At 42.8% G+C, this 17593-nt stretch overlaps 3 protein-coding genes and 1 pseudogene across 9 annotated transcripts in view; 3 read left to right on the top strand and 1 right to left on the bottom strand.

The window, feature by feature from the left end:
• The window catches only part of LOC136519505 (very-long-chain 3-oxoacyl-CoA reductase 1-like), an 85362-nt gene that overhangs the window by 12811 nt on the left and 54958 nt on the right, over positions 1-17593 (top strand). The window lies entirely within an intron of this gene.
• The window catches only part of LOC136523844 (2-methylpropanoate--CoA ligase CCL4-like), a 96373-nt gene that overhangs the window by 49157 nt on the left and 29623 nt on the right, over positions 1-17593 (bottom strand). The window lies entirely within an intron of this gene.
• Positions 1-17593, top strand: part of LOC136519506 (very-long-chain 3-oxoacyl-CoA reductase 1-like) — a 78914-nt pseudogene that overhangs the window by 37381 nt on the left and 23940 nt on the right.
• The window catches only part of LOC136519508 (very-long-chain 3-oxoacyl-CoA reductase 1-like), a 50281-nt gene that overhangs the window by 11200 nt on the left and 21488 nt on the right, over positions 1-17593 (top strand). The window contains exon 3 of one of the 5 annotated variants that reach the window (XM_066512895.1): positions 10305-10496. The exons of the other annotated variants lie outside the window; for them this stretch is intronic. Within the exon in view, the coding sequence (XP_066368992.1) occupies positions 10305-10481 (177 nt within the window). The 3' untranslated portion in view covers positions 10482-10496. Of the gene's footprint in view, positions 1-10304; positions 10497-17593 lie in introns of those variants that run through there. 5 annotated transcript variants of the gene reach the window in all.

Genomic DNA, 17593 nt, shown 5'->3' with positions numbered 1-17593 from the left:
GATGGAGATTAGTGGGAGGGCTTTGGCTAAGCTCACAAGGTTGCTATGTCAATGAAAAATGTGCAAGAGAGTGAGCTTGAGCCGGCCATGGGGCTTAAATAGAAGCCCCCATGAAATAGAGCCGTTGTACCCCTTCACTGGGCACTGATCGAGGTGACCGGACGCTCCGATCATATTGACCGGACGCTGAACCCCGTGTCAATCTTCATTTAACTGTGATCGCCAGATCGCAACGGTCGATGGTTGACCGGACGCTCCGGCACAAGTGATCGGACGCTGAACCCCCAGCGTCCGGTCATTTACAGTAAGGTTCCAAAACTGGTTTTCTTCGACCAGACACGTCCGGTGGCACTTGACCGGACACAGCCAGCGTTCGGTCAGTTACCCTGATTTCTGTGGAACTACGTCAGCTCTGACCGGACGCTGCCTTCTACTGTCCGGTCAGTCAGAGGCCCAGTGTCTGGTCACATGACTGACGCTAGGTTATCACTGCCACGCCTAACCGGACGTGCCGGTCCCCCTGAGACCAGCGTCCAGTTAGTTGTAAAACAGCGAGACTGGCTCTCTTTCATTTCTATCTCCTTCACCCTTGCTCAAATGTGCCAACCACCAAGTGTATCACCTTGTGCACATGTGTTAGCATATTTTCACAAATATTTTCAAGGGTGTTAGCACTCCACTAGATCCTAAATGCATGTGCAATGAATTAGAGCATCTAGTGGCACTTTGATAACCGCATTTCGATACGAGTTTCACTCCTCTTAATAGTATGGCTATCTATCCTAAATGTGTTCACACTCACTAAGTGTCTTGATTACTAAAACAAAATGGCTCCTACATTTTATACCTTTGCCTTGAGCCTTTTGTTTTTCTCTTTCTTCTTTTCCCAGTTCAAGCCTTTGATCATGACCATGCCATCACCATTGTCATGATCTTCGTCATTGCTTCATCACTTGGAGTAGTGCTACCTATCTCATGATCACTTTGATACACTAGGTTAGCACTTAGGGTTTCATCAATTAACTAAAACCAAACTAGCGCTTTCAATCTCCCCCTTTCTAGTAATTGATGGCAACCCTTATACAAAGATATGAATTAAAGTTCATTTGAATCCATGTTGCTTGCCCAAGCATATTTACCATGTGTAAAGGATATGGACAAGTTACATGAACTCCATATGGTAGCAATTGCTCCCCCTACATATGTGCTAAGAGTTTGGATTGTAGCTTCGCACATATGCTTAGATAGGAAATATAGGAGACAATTTCTACCAAATGATGCTAAGGTATAAGAGATGGACCTTTGAAGCATGATACCAATCGGAGTGCACCATTATACCATCCTTAGCACCATTAGTAACTAGACATACATAAAAACTACAAAACCCCATGAGATCAACATTACAAGCAAGGGTCTAGTTTTCATGAAATGAACATAAGTCTAGTTACTTTAGCTAGATACCACTTGATAGCTAGATACCACTTGTAAATACATAGGAATGAAATCATTAGATTACCTATGCATGCTAGATTTTTATTTCATCATTCAAATCTACAACTAGCATGCACCACACAAACATAGGTATTGAAATTAAGAATTTGTACCATGCAAGCAAATATATGTAATGCACATTCAAATGCACCATACAAGTTCATGAGCTTGCTCCCCCTATTTGTATGCTCAAAACTTTAATTGATCCCCTTCCTTTGTCATATTTTATCTCACCCTTATCTTTTCATCTTTTCTTTTCACTATCTCTGTACACTATTTCTCCCCCTTTGTCATCAATGACCACAAAGGTTTAAAGTAGAGATAGGTTGAGATTATTAATATCAACAATTAGCACAAAAGGTGAGCTCAAATTATAGATAGGTTGGGGTGAAACCATGTGAAATGAGGATCATTTTCCTAATTTGGTTCAATCTAGATTACTTGCAAAAGATATTTAACTCGGTTTGAACCAATGACAAGCTTCTTCACACCTCCAAATAAGGGTTATCTTGTACCATGTTGAGTTAAACACTTATAGCTCATTTTATAGATCAAGCACTAGGTTTACAAGCCCACAAATATGTCATATGCTACCACTAGATCATTTCAAACATATAAGCAATAGTGGTACCATACAAGCATCAAATTCATTTGATTTTAATGAATGAGCCTATTCAAATGTGAAATATATCTAGATGCACTAATCATGTCCTTAGCAAGGATGTATGCCATGCCAATCAACTTTTACCTTGGATTGCTCGAAGGAGAGGCATGTCATATAAATTTGGGGGTGCATCAACACATATTGGAGAAGTCAAGTATGTTCAATTCATTCCTTAGCTTGCAAAACCTCTTTTCATCAAGTGGCTTGGTGAAGATATCGGCAAGTTGATCTTTGGTGCCCACACTCTCAATGTAAATGTCCCCTTTTTGTTGGTGATCTCTTATGAAGTGATGACGGACATCTATATGCTTTGTTCTTGAGTGTTGAACCGGGTTGTTGGTGAGCTTTACGGTACTCTCATTGTCACATAGCAATGGCACTTCCTTGAATCTAATTCCAAAGTCACTTAAAGTAGCCTTCATCCAAAGTAATTGAGCACAACAACTACCGGCTGAAATGTACTCCGCTTCGGCGGTTGAAAGTGCTATACTATTTTGTTTCTTTGATGACCAAGACACAAGTGATCTTCCCAATAGTTTACATGTGCCCGATGTGCTCTTTCTCTCAACTTTGCATCCCGCATAATCGGAGTCCGAATATCCAATCAACTCAAATCTTGCTCCTTTGGGATACCACAATCCAACATTTTGTGTATGCTTCAAGTACCTCAATATTCTCTTTGTTGCCTTCAAATAACTTTCTCTTGGTGAGGCTTGAAATCTAGCACACATGCATACACTAAACATCACATCCGGTCTTGATGCGGTCACATAGAGTAGGCTTCCAATCATAGACCGATACATCTTTTGATCCACCATGTTGCCACTAGCATCACTATCTAAGCTTTCACTTGTCCCCATTGGTGTACTAATAGCTTTAGTAACATCCATTCCAAACTTCTTGAGCATGTCCTTGATGTACTTGCCTTGACTCACAAATGTGCCATTCTTCATTTGCTTGATTTGAAGACCAAGGAAGTAACTAAGCTCTCCAATCATGGACATCTCAAACTCACTTGCCATCATCTTGCCAAACTCTTCACAAAAATCTTGATTTGTTGACCCAAATATGATATCATCAACATAGATTTGCATTACAAACAAGTCATTTCCAAGCTTCTTGGTGAAGAGAGTGGTGTCAACCTTTCCCATTTTGAATCCCTTAGAGAGTAGGAAATCCCTCAATCTCTCATACCATGCTCTTGGTGCTTGTTTCAATCCATATAAAGCCTTTCTCACCTTGTAAACATGGTTGGGTTTCTTTCCATCTTCAAAACCAGGAGGTTGCTCAACATACACAAGCTCATTAATGTACCCATTGAGAAATGCACTTTTCACATCCATTTGGTACAACTTGATGTTGTGGGCACAAGCATAGGCTAACAAGATCCTAATTGCTTCCAATCTTGCAACCGGGGCATATGTTTCTCTAAAGTCAAGACCTTCAACTTAAGTGTAACCTTGAGCCACTAATCTTGCTTTGTTCCTTATTACTATCCCATCTTGATCTTGCTTGTTCCGAAAGACCCACTTGGTTCCAATCACATTATGATCCATAGGCCTCTCAACTAACTCCCATACTTGGTTTCTTGTGAAGTTGTTTAGCTCTTCATGCATGGCATTGACCCAATCAATATCCCGCAAAGCTTCATCTATCTTTTTAGGTTCAATGGATGACACAAATGAGAAATGCTCACAAAATGAAGCCAATCTTGATCTTGTTTGCACACCTCTTGAAATATCACCAATGATAGTGTCCAATGGATGATATCTTGCAACATTGGTTGCTTGAAGCACTTGCACTTGATTGCTAGCATTTGATTGATCACTTGGTTGAGATCATGAACTAGCCACTTGTTGTTGATCTTGCACATTGCCATCACTAGTACTTGCTCGGATTTGATCATGAGAACCACTAGCTTGCGCATTTGAGTTAGAAAGCACTTTATTCTTGTTATCTTCAATATCAATCACCTCTCTAGGCCTTAACTCACCAATGTCCATTTTTCTCATTGCCTTGACCAATTGAGTGCCTTTTACATCATCTAGATTCTCACCTTCCTCTTGGGAACCATTTGTTTCATCAAACTCCACATCATGAACCTCCTAAAGAGTACCACTAGCCAAATTCCAAACTCTATAAGCCTTGCTAGTAGTGGAGTAACCAAGCAAGAAACCTTCATCACATTTCTTTTCAAACTTGGTCAATCTAGTGCCTTTCTTCAATATGTAGCATTTACATCCAAAAACCCAAAAGTATGCTATGTTGGGCTTTCTTCCATTCAAAAGCTCATAAGGTGTCTTCTCCATCATGGGGTGACAATAGAGTCAGTTGCTATAATAGCAAGACGTGTTGATTGCTTCGGCCCAAAATGAATGACTCACATTGTACTCACTCAACATTGATCTTGCCATGTCAATCAAAGTTCTATTCTTCCTTTCAACTAAGCCATTTGATTGAGGAGTATACTTGGCCGAGAATTGATGTCTAATTCCAAACTCATCACACACTTCATCAATTCTTGTGTTCTTGAACTCACTTCCATTGTCACTTCTTACTTTCTTGATGGTTGTTTCAAACTCATTGTGAATGCCCTTGACAAAGGATTTGAAAGTTGCAAACACATCACTCTTGTCAACAAGAAAGAATACCCATGTGTATCTAGTGAAATCATCCACAATCACAAATCCATATTTATTTCCACCAATGCTAGTGTATGTGGTTGGTCCAAACAAGTCCATGTGCATCAACTCAAATGCCTTAGATGTGCTCATCATGCTCTTCTTAGGATGTGTGTTACCAACTTGCTTTCTGGCTTGACATGCACTACATAGCTTATCTTTCTCAAAAGTGACATCTTTCAAGCCTCTAACTAAGTCATGCTTGATTAACTTGTTTAATTATTTCATTCCAACATGACCAAGCCTTCTATGCCATAACCAACCCATGCTAGATTTTGTGATCAAACATGTTGACAATTGAGCTTCTCTAGTATTGAAATCAACCAAGTATAGATTCTCATATCTAAATCCTTTGAATATCAAGTTAGAGCCATCTACACTTATAATCTCTACATCATCCACACCAAATATGCACTTGAAACCAAGATCACACAATTGAGCTACCGACAAAAGGTTGAAGTTCAAGCTCTCTACTAGTAGCACATTGGAAATGCTCAAGTCATTGGATATTGCAATCTTACCAAGCCCTTTGACCTTGCATTTGCCATTGTCACCAAATGTGATACTATCAATCCCATTGCTCTTGTTTTCATTGATTGAATTGAACATTCTTGGATCACCGGTCATGTGTTGTGTGCACCCACTATCAACCACCCAATGCCTTCCTCTGGCTTTATAATTGACCTACAAAAGAAGATCAATTCCTTTTAGGTACCCAAACTTGCTTGGGTCCTTGAAGGTTAGTTACCAAAGTATTTGGTACCCAAATAGCCTTCTTCTTTGGGCCCACAATTGGTGTACCAATGAATTTAGCCTTCACACCATTGGCACCCTTAACAAGCATGTAACAAGAATCAAATTTGATTGAGGATACATTAGGTAGCTTATTCTTGTTAGTCTTGCAATTTTGCTCTATATACCCAACTTGCTTGCATCTATTGCAAAACCGACCATTGCCCTTCACAAAGCTAGCTTTGGGAGTGACAAAGGCCGCCTTGCCTTTCTTGGGGGTATAGCCTAATCCCTCTTTGTTGAGAGAAAACCTTTGGCTACCCAAGCACTTTAGCAAGTGGGCCTCTCCACCATAGGCATTGCCTAAGGCACGAGTGAGCTCATTCACCTCCTTCTTGAGGGTCTCATTTTCCACTTTTAGTGAGGCATCACAAGTGATTCCATCACTCAAAGGTGACATGGAAGTGGTAGTGCTACAAGAGGGGTTAGTGGGAGCAACTAAAATGGACTCATGAAAAGATTCATTAATAAGATCACATGTTAGTCCCACATCACATAATACGATCACTTGCTCCTTCTCGGTTTCCTTCACTTTGACTTGCTCAATGAGAGATGAGTGAGCCTTCTTGAGCTTAGAGTGAGCTTTTCCAAGCTTCTCATGGGCTTCCATTAGCCTCTCATGAGTAGCATTGAGCTCATCAAGGGATTGCTCAAGAAATTTTACTTTCTTGCACAATTCTTTGCACTCCTTTCTCTTCATCTCATTGCAAGCGTGCACTTGCTCACACATGTCCAAGAGCTCCTCCTTGGTGTACTCCTCATCCTCATCATCATTATCATTCCTACACGAGTCACTTTCACATTCATCATCATCACTCTCATCATATTTTACCTTGGTAGGCTTTGTCATGAGACATGTCAATGGAGTGTCGAAGATGGAGGGCTTGTTGATGGCGATGCTTGCTAGTGCTTTCTTGATAGATTTCTTGCCATCATCACTAGAGTCATCACTATCCGATGAGCCATCACCATCCCAAGTGACTACATAGCCTCCACCCTTCTTCTTCTTTTGGAAGGTCATTCTCTTCTCCTTCTTCTCCTTCTTCTCCTTCTTTTCATTTTTATCTTTCTTGTGCTTCTTCTTCTCATCCTCATCATTATCACTATTGTAGAGACAATTTGCTACAACATGATCGGGGCTCTTGCAATTGTAGCATATTCTCACATATTATTTGCTTTTGGTGTGATCTCTTCTCTTTCTTGCACCATAGCCCTTCTTCATGAATTTTCCCATCTTGCGGACAAAGAGGGCCATAGCTTCATCATCAATATCACTAAGATCATCATCATCACTTGATTCTTTCTTGGACTTGCCCTTGTTCTTGGATGATGATGAGCTAGCCTTGAATGCTATACTCTTCTTCATCTTGTCTTCTTCTTCCTTCTTGTCATCCTTGTCACCCTCCTCCCTTTCCACATGGTATGTCTCTTGGGTCATAACATCACCTAGTACTTGGTTGGGGGTAATCTCCTTTAATCCTCCTCTTATGATGAGCAATCTCAACATCTCAAATCTTGGAGGTAGGCACATCAAGAACCGATGAGAGACATCATCATCCTTGATCTTCTCTCCCAATGCTTTCAAATCATTGACAATCACTTGCAAACGATGGAACATCTCCCGAATGCTCTCATCTTCCTTCATCTTGAAGCTTGTCAATTTATCCTTGAGGATATACAACTTGGCACTCTTCACCGCCGGTGTGCCCTCATATGTTTCCTCCAATCTCTTCCACACCTCATTTTCCCTTTCACAATCCTTGATTTGCTCAAACACCTTCGAATCAATGGCATTGTATATGGTGTTGAGAGCCATTGTATTGCATTGCTTATTGGTCTTGTCTTGGTTGGTGGGGTCATCAGGATCAATGATAGCATAGTCATTCTCGGTCATCTCCCATACTTGATCATTGATTGAACCAAGATACATCATCATCTTTCTCTTCCAATAATCATAGCATGTGCCATCAAAGAACGGTGGTTTGCCCCTCACATGGTTGAACACAACTTGAGCCATAATTTGACACCGAGGTTGTTAAGCCTTCAATCAAACGGTGACCACAGCTCTGATACCACTTGAAAGGTCCTAATATGGCTAGAGGGGGGAGGTGAATAGCCTATTTAAAAACTACAAATCAACTAGAGCAATTTGATTAGTATGACAAATGGTGAATTGCAAACTTGCTCTAGCTCTACAAGGGTTGCAAGCCACCTATCCAACAATTCTAGTAGCAATGATCACTTGACACACCACTTGCAATCCTACTCGCTAGATGAACTTGAATAACAATGCAAGCTCTCAATTCTAATTACACTAAAGAGCTTGCTACAACTAGTTTGCAAGAATGTAAATGAGTGAGTAGGATGATTATACCGCCGAGTAGAGGAATGAACCAATCACAAGATGAAGATTAAGCCAATCACCGAGAGAATACAAATGACAAGAGATAACCAATTTTCTCCCGAGGTTCACGTGCTTGCCAACACGCTAGTCCCCGTTGTGTCAACCAACACTTGGTGGTTCGGCGGCTAAGAGGTGTTTCACAAACCTCGTCCACATGATTGGACACCGCAAGAACCTACCCACAAGTGAGGTAACTCAATGACACGAGCAATTTACTAGAGTTACCTTTTAGCACTCCATCGGGGAAGGTACAACTCCCCTCACAATCACCGGAGACGGCCACGAACAATCACCAACTCATGCCGATCCTCCACCGCTGCACCAAGCCGTCTAGGTGGTGGCAACCACCAAGAGTAACAACCAAAATCCACAGCGCAACACGAATACCAAGTGCCTCTAGATGCAATCACTCAAGCAATGCACTTGGATTCTCTCCCAATCTCACAAAGATGATGGATCAATGATGGAGATGAGTGGGAGGGCTTTGGCTAAGCTCACAAGGTTGCTATGTCAATGAAAAATGTGCAAGAGAGTGAGCTTGAGCCGACCATGGGGCTTAAATAGAAGCCCCCATGAAATAGAGCCATTGTACCCCTTCACTGGGCACTGATCGGGGTCACCGGATGCTCTGGTCATATTGACCAGACGCTGAACCCAGCGTCCGGTCGCCCGATGCTAGCCACGTGTCAATCTTCATTTAACTGTGATCGCCAGATCGCAACGGTCGACAGTTGACCGGACGCTCCGGCACAAGTGACCAGACATTGAATGTCGCAGAACCGACCAATTTATAAGAGCACAAGTACAAAAACAATCACCGAAACGATCAAATTCTCGAACTTGAGCCCATATAAACCCGGTAGTCAACCGAAATCTCGAAGGATTTCAAACCAACTTGCATACAACCAAGATCACAGTAATTCAACATAAAATATCGTACGTTACAACATTTCGCAGACGTTTGCAATTAGATTACACCATCACAGAGTCATCGTTATTACAAAACAAGTCTTGTAAAACATGCGGAAGCAAATAGTTTAACTCACACACCGAGTTCAAATACACATACTGGTTTGCTGATCACAGACCGCAAAAGCATTCAGATAAGAGAACAGAGATCATGCCCATGATCTAGTCTTCATCACCCGCCGGGTGGAGACAATACTTGCAGAATCCCTGATATAGGAGGTCATCTGCAACAAGAGGGAATAAACCCTGAGTACGGGAAAGTACTCAGCTAGACTTACCCATCGAAAACCAAACAAATGACACCAAGGATTATGCATAGCTTAATGTAGTGGAGCTGGCTAACACTTTCTTTTTGCAGAAAAGCATAAGTAATAATGATCAACTCTTAACCTGAACTAGCAGTGACTTTTTAGCCATTAACCTGTCATCTATATTAGCACCTGTACTAAGCAATCATTTTATTAGGGTGCAAACATTAATAACCATATCAGGTATTCATTGTGGCAACCTTATCCTCATCCATTTAACCATATTGTTAAATTAATTGAATCTACATTGCCGCTGCTCAGTCAAGTGCTCACTATCCGGGAGAGACGGCGATTCGAATCGATTCCTATCCAGCTGGAGGGGTATTCCTAAACACAAACCCTGCTTCCCCCGTCAGGGTCGCAACAAGTCACCTTTGGTACAATTCAGGAGTCACGGGTCCAAACAGATCGGCATTCTCAGAGAACCATTCTGCCAAGGTTGTTCGGGACTCTAACCCGCCTTGGACTTATGCCAATGGCTCTCCGCACATCCTTTCTACCTCCAGAGTGCCGCCACTGCTCGTGTTCCCGGCCTAAACCAAGCTACTAGGCTTCACGGTCGGAACGACTTATCCGGCCAGCTAAGTGTTAGGCTGCATTCAACATAACATGAGGACGTACAGCGTATCGGTCCTTAAACGACTCAGACAGAGTCACTATGTTCAAATCTACACAAGACCCCGCCCGGTCTTAATTCATTATTCACATGGTTCTTTTCCATGATAGCAAATATAGCCAACCGTGATCCACCTCATCCTAAAGCTCGCAGGTGACAGGAAATCACCTGACTTCTACCGCACTAAGCATGGCTAAGCCTTTAACTCGTTCATGAACTTAATTAGGATCCCAGTGCGATATCTGGACAAGGAAGGATATATAATGCAGCAATTGGTTCCAACCAATTCCTATACTTAATGCATCATCAACAATAAAAGATACTCAATGTATTTGTGAAAACATAGGAGGCTTAATATGCTCCGGGGCTTGCCTTTCAGGAACGAGGAAGGCTGGTGGTCAGGGCACTCGGGCAATTCCTCCGCGGCGACTGCTTCGTCGGCTTCCTGCACCTCAGGTTCCTCCTCCTGGTTGGCTCCCTCGAACTCCAGCAACGTCACTCCCTCTGGCACACCTATTGCATGAATGCGCAAGATAAATATCATGAATGCACATGAACGAATGTCAGGGATGCTCGGGGAATGCACATGTTCGCTGTAGTTTGCATATTCCAACTTAAGCCCTATTCAAATCACTTTACTTACCAAGTTTATACAACCTAATGTATAATTGCTCATCTTCAGTTAATGACCTAGCACCTGCACCTAAGCATATTCTCAAGTTAGGCTAACCCCTAAACAATCAATGAGAACATTGCACAAGCATACACTCAAGCATTTGTATTACAACCAAATGGAGACTATGTATCGGTACAGTAAACTAGCCATAACTGGAGATTTATAAATCCAAATGATATGCAACAAGACAATCTGGAAAGCTTATAAAATTGTCTACAATACATTTTCAGACCTCAGAGCATGATTCAAACCTTTACCAGGTCGAACTCATAAATCAACAGAACTCTGTCCTCACAAGGCAGAGAATAAGCAAAAACTAGAACCTAACTTTAAACAGCTGTAGTTTCTAAACTACTGGGCCAAATGCCCTCAAATTTTGACAGGAGCTAGATACATAGATTATCTACAACTCTTGTATTCATTACAATCACAGAAAACCAAAATATCATGGGGAGCTTTCTAAAGTCCCCAGATCTGTCTAGAGGGACATAATGCAAACAAAATACTTAGTAACTCATGAGGTAAACATATAATTGGACAACACTAAATCTACTCACATGTCACACATCTCACAAGAACACCAGAAAGTAGGGTGTTCATTCCCAAAACATTTACTCTAATACCTTTCTTAATTTATTTAATTAATTATAGGAAATAGTAAACATATATGAAAGCTACACCATTAAATCTACAAAAATTACAGTAGACCCTACATGCCCTAAGTAGACTAGCATAAAAATTTCACACCATTTTAGTAAGTACAACAGCCTACACAAAAATGGTAAGGCAGAATGGCTTAAAATGGCATAATTAGGAAACCTTAGTGAAAAGTGTCAACCAACAGATTTCACATTTTTCCTAGCATCTATAAGGTACCAAGATACTACCTACCAAGTTTCATGGCCATAGGATTCATATATAATTTACAAAAATTCACACAAGTATCTACCAATGATAAAAGGAAAATCTATAACTCAAAAACTACACATGCAATGACTCTCAAATTTTAACCAGAGCTTTTACTATACAAGACTAGCTTACCCACAAAATTTCATAATTTTTGGATCACAGAAACTCAAGATATGATTTAAACAAGTTTGCATGCATACAAAAACACTTTTCAAGTTCCTATTTAATTCATCCAAAATTTCTACATAATATGCTCAAGACATATTTTTCTTAAATACTAGACCTAACTGTGAGTCTAACAAAATTGGAACCACCTAATTTGGATGTACAAAACAGGAGATACAAAAATACCAAATCAGCATTCAAAACTGCATTTTTGAGCTATCCTTAGAAACACACAGTCATTGACGAGTGGGACCCGGCTGTCAGCCGGACCCACCGGTCAGCGACCGCAAAGCAGGGGACACGGCTGCGATGGTGCGGAAGACGGCGTAGCTCGCCAGCGGTGACCTCACCGGCGACGAGAATGGCACCAACGTGACCGCCTAGACCTACTGCGTCGATTGGTACCCTAACCGCAAACCCTACCGGCCTCTAGGTACCCCGGCCACGGAGCTCGGCGGCTCGGCCATGGCGCACGGCGGTGCGCGGCCGTGTTCCGGCTTGGCTGGACCGACGTGGGTGGTGACATCATCACCCGAGCATCAGTGCATGATGGGGAAGGCGATACGGGAGCTAGGGAAGGAAGAGAGGAGTGGTGCAGCGATGGCCATGCGGAGCTCCAACTCCGGCGAGGTCCGGACGGCGGTGGAAGGTTAAATGCGACCACTACCTCGGTTCACCGGTCCAATGGCGTGCTGGACGAGCTAGGTGAGATGATGGTGGAGCTTTGGGCTAACTGGAGGTGGTGATTTTGCGGTGGCGAGTGTGCGGGAGCTCGACGGAGCTCACGGCGGCAATGGAGGAGCGGTGGCTCCGCTGCTTTGGCGCTTCGGACGAGCGGAGGAGTAAAGGAGGAGGCAGAACGTGTGCGGAGGGCAGCAGGGCGCTCTCCATTTCAAGCCAGCCAGCGCGCGGCATGGTCAGGGCAAGCAAGGCGCGTGGTGGCCACGCGGCGGCAACCTCCTGGCCACGGTCAGCCATGACCGGTCGGTCAAAACGGCCATCAGGCCTAATGAAGCCGACTGACAGCGCCATTTGGAGACGATGGATTTCCGAATCCTTTGATCATTAGCGCAAACTCCCTAAACAAAAGTTGAAGACCTATGTGCCAGCTACAAAACTTATTTAGAGACCAAAGTCTAATTTGCAAAGGATGGAGAGTAAAATCATGCCAAAGTCGAGTTCATGAAACTGAAAACTCAGTTTCATACTTAGAAAAATTCTAAGTGTTGAATCCAACCCCAAAACTGGCTTGTGGGACCCTTTTGAGCATGTTGTGCACATTTTCATGAGTTGGTCACAAAATAACTTTTGTTCCACATATAATTCTCTACAACTTTGCTTTAGGTTGCTCAGACATGCAAACATCCTAAGCTACACTTTTTAAACAGTCAAACACAGGAGCTCTAGGGGTCCAAATTGGTCAACCATGACTTGGAAACCTAATTAGGCAAAATGATCAACATGAACATTGTTCCTAATGACATTCTAAGTGTAACTAAGTTACTTACAAGCATTTCTAGCCACACCATGCATTGGTCACGCAAGAATCAATCAAGGTATACACTGAAACAATGAAAAACATAAGAAATGTTGCAAATGTTTTATAGTCATGTTTCACATGTTTCATGATCTTGTTGCATAGTATTAACTAATCTTGTTTCACTAAGTGAGTGGCACATGTTGCACTCAAGTGTTGCACACTTTACATTTCATAAAAGAGGCAACACACATGAAATATACAACATGTTGCAATGTTTCGAAATCATGTTTCATGTAATATAAGTTCACGAATGGATGCATGATGCTCATGTTCATGAAATGCAGTGCAAATGTGGAAGCTAAACACCTGGGGTGTTACAGCCCTCCCCCCTTATAAAAATCTCGTCCTGAGATTTGAAAAGCGTACCATTGTTGATAGAATTCCTTATAACCATCCCTCAAATAGTCTTCCCTTTCCCACGTTGCATCGCGTTCACTACCCTGATTGCTCCACATGACTTTATAGAACTTGACTACCCGACTTCGAGTCACTCGCTCACGAGTGACAATCACTCAAACCGGCTTTTCTTCAAAGGTCAAATCAGATTTTAACTCGATATCCCCCAATGGAACTCTCTCTTCAGGGACGCGAAGACATTTCTTCAATTGGGATACAAGAAAGACATTGAAGATTGCACTCATCTCAGGAGGTAATTGAATCTTGTACGCCACTTTACCACTTTGTCCAATGATTTCAAATGGACCAACATATCTTGGCGCAAGCTTTCGCTTCACACCAAAGCGTTGGACACTCTTCATAGGTGAGACTTTCAGATAAACGAAGTCTCCAACTTCGAACTCAAGAGGTTTTCTACGTCGATCAGCATAACTTTTCTACCTAGCTTGAGCTGCGGCCATGTGGGTTTAGATAGTACGGACTTGTTCTTCAGCTTCTTGAACGAAATCAATTCCATAATATCTCCTTTCACCGGCTTCTACCTAGTTCAACGGGGTTCTACACTTCCGGCCATACAAAGCTTCAAACGGTGCCATCTTTATGCTCTCTTGATAACTATTATTGTACAAAAATTCAGCTAGGGGTAACCATTTTTCCCATGAGCCCTTAGCCGAGATGACACAAGCTCTCAATATATCTTCTAAGATTTGATTCACCCGTTCAGTTTGCCCATTGGTTTGCGGATGATAGGCAGAACTTCTTACGAGCTTAGTCCCTAACAATCCGTGTAAGTGCTCCCAAAAGCGAGCAGTGAACTGTGGTCCTCTATCTGAGACAATAGTACGAGGGATCCCATGCAGTTGGACTATCTGGTTGAAGTACAACTCCGCATAGTCGGTTGGACGAAAGTCTATGCGGACCGGAATGAAGTGTGCCGACTTGGTCAGTCGGTCCACAATTACCCAAATTGAGTTAAAATTCCTCTGAGTGGTAGGGAGTCCAACTATAAAATCCATACTTATCTCTTCCCATTTCCAACCAGGAATAGAGAGTGGCTGAAGTAATCCAGCTTTCATGTGTACCGCCTTGACCCGACAACAAGTGTCACACCTAGCCACATAAGCGGCTATCTCTTTCTTCATTTTGGTCCACCAAAATCGAGGCTTTAAATCATGATACATTTTACTACTACCAGGATGAATAGATAGTTTAGAGGAATGAGCTTCAGATATGATTTGATTTCTAAGCTCTCTGTCCTTCGGAACTACCAGCCTATCCTTGAACCATAACACGCCTTCCTCATCTACTCGAAAATGTTTGGTTTCTTGCTCTTTCATCTTGCGCTTGATGTGAAACACACCTGCATCTGTCTTCTGTAGCTCGATAATTCGACTCTATAGAGTACAACTGACAGTGATGTTGTGAAGGACTGCAGGATGAAGGAGCTTTGACAAATGGACATCACTCTCAATCAACGAGTGGCAATGAGACTTTCTGCTTAAGGCATCCGCGACGACGTTTGCCTTGCCAGGGTGATAGTGCACTTGAAGGTTATAATCCTTGATCAACTCGAGCCATCTTCTCTGACGCATATTTAACTCTGGTTGAGTGAAGATGTACTTGAGACTTTTATGATCAGTGTAGATGTTGCACACATTGCCAAGTAGATAATGTCTCCAGGCCTTCAAAGCATGAACAACTGCAGCGAGTTCCAAGTCATGCGTTGGATAATTCACTTCATGCTTCCGAAGTTGGCGGGAGGTATAAGCGATGACTCTACCCTCTTGCATAAGAACACCTCCTAACCCAATACCTGATGCATCACAGAACACATCAAAAGGTTTCTCGATATCCGGTTGCGCCAAAACCGGAGCCGATGTTAGAAGAGTTCGCAGGGTATGGAAAGCCGCATCACACTCAGGAGTCCAGACAAACTTCATGTCTTTTTGCAGCAATCGAGTCATAGGCTTGGCTATTTTAGAGAAATCTGGGATGAAGCGACGATAATAGCCAGCCAACCCCAGAAAACTTCGAACCTCGTGCACCGAGATGGGAGCCTTCTAGTTCAATACTTCTTGCACCTTGGTGGGATCAACCATAATTCCACCATCGGACAACACGTGTCCAAGAAAAGGTACCTCACGAAGCCAAAATTCACATTTGCTGAACTTTGCATACAGCTGGTGTTCTCGCAATCTAGTAAGAACCACCCGCAAATGTTCAACATGATCTTCTTCATTCTCAGAATAGACCAGGATATCATCTATAAATACCACCACAAATTTGTCCAACTCGGGCATAAACACTGAATTCATCAGATACATAAAATGTGAGGGGGCATTGGTCAATCCAAAAGACATAACCAGGTACTCATATAGACCATATCTTGTAGAGAATGCGGTTTTTGGGACATCCTCAGGCCGAATTTTTATTTGATGATACCCAGATCTCAAATCAATCTTGGAAAAGACTTTTGCCTTAGACAACTGATCAAATAAGATATCTATGCGTGGCAGAGGGTACTTATTCTTGATTGTAACTGCATTCAAGGGTCTATAATCTACACACATGCGTAGAGATTGATCCTTCTTCTTCACAAAGATGGCTGGGCACCCCCACGAAGATGAACTAGGATGGATAAGGCCTTTCTTTAGCAGTTCATTCAACTGGGTCTTAAGTTCAGCTAGTTTATTGGGAGGCATTCTATATGGCCTTCTAGAGATGGGAGCTGTACCAGGAAGCAACTCTATCTTGAATTCTACTTCTCGATCCGGGGGCAATCCAGGCAAATCATCGGGGAAAACATCCGGAAAGTCACACACGACAGGGATATCTGCCAGAGACTTTGCTTGCACCGCATTGGTCGTGCAAGAAAGATTGATGTCCCTGGGTAACTGTACTAGAAAACCCTCCTGATTGCTAGGATCTCTGAGCATAACTACCCTAGTCGATGTATCGATAAGCACTCCATGACGGCTCATCCAGTTCATTCCCAATATCACATCGATACCTAGCCCTGATAAAATTACCAGATCAACCTGATAACTTCGCCCCTCTATCACAAATTGTACATCCCCAACTACTAGCTTGGTTGGGATAATACCACTGGCAGCCCTTATACAATAACCCTCACCCTCAACAGTATATGTTTTCTGCATAAACTTGGATGCAAATGATGGACTAATGAAGGAATGCGAAGCACCTGAATCAAATAGTACAACTGCGGGGTGTTGGTCAATCAGAAACTTACCGGTAGTCACTACCTCTCCTGAAGGAATCTCAGTAATATTAGTGTGGTTCACTTGTCCTTGACAGCCACCCTGGTAATTATTCTTCTTAGGGTAAGGGCATTCCCTTGCCCAGTGGCCTGTCTTGTTGCAGTTCCAGCACGGCATGTTGCTTGGTGGAGCCCTAGAACTGCCCTGACTGGTCGTGCCCTTGGGAAGAGCAACTGTAAATGCCTTGCGAAACTCAGTCTTGGTGGGATTCTTCTTCTGCGGTGGGCGAAACTTGGCGGCTGACGCTGGAGGACGGAATGGAGTCCTTTGTGCGACGGGAGCCTTAGATTGTGAGGCACCCGCCTCATAGGCCCTCTTACGACTTTTCGAAGCCGCATATACAGCATTGTTGTTCTCTTGCGATAAAGCATCACTCACAAACTCATTAAAATGAGCGCACTTGCAATTTCCCATGGTCTTCATCAGTTTGGGGCTAAGTCCCCGCTTGAAGCTAGCAATCTTCTTAGCCTCGGTGTCCACAAACTCGGTGGCGTACCTTGCAAGGTTGTTGAAAGCTTGTAGGTATTCGTTCAGGCTCTTGTTTCCCTGAGTCAGCTTCATGAACTCTGTATGTTTGATCGCCATAAGACTAGGAGGAATGTAATTTCCCCTAAAAGCAGACTTGAACTGATCCCAAGTGATTTGGGCATTAGCAGGCATAGTGGACCGATGATGACTCCACCAGATGCCAGCAGGCCCATGAA

The sequence above is a fragment of the Miscanthus floridulus genome, chromosome 18 (genome assembly GCF_019320115.1).
Source record: "Miscanthus floridulus cultivar M001 chromosome 18, ASM1932011v1, whole genome shotgun sequence".
Taxonomy (NCBI): Eukaryota; Viridiplantae; Streptophyta; class Magnoliopsida; order Poales; family Poaceae; genus Miscanthus; species Miscanthus floridulus.
This window is presented reverse-complemented; position numbering and strand designations above follow the sequence as displayed.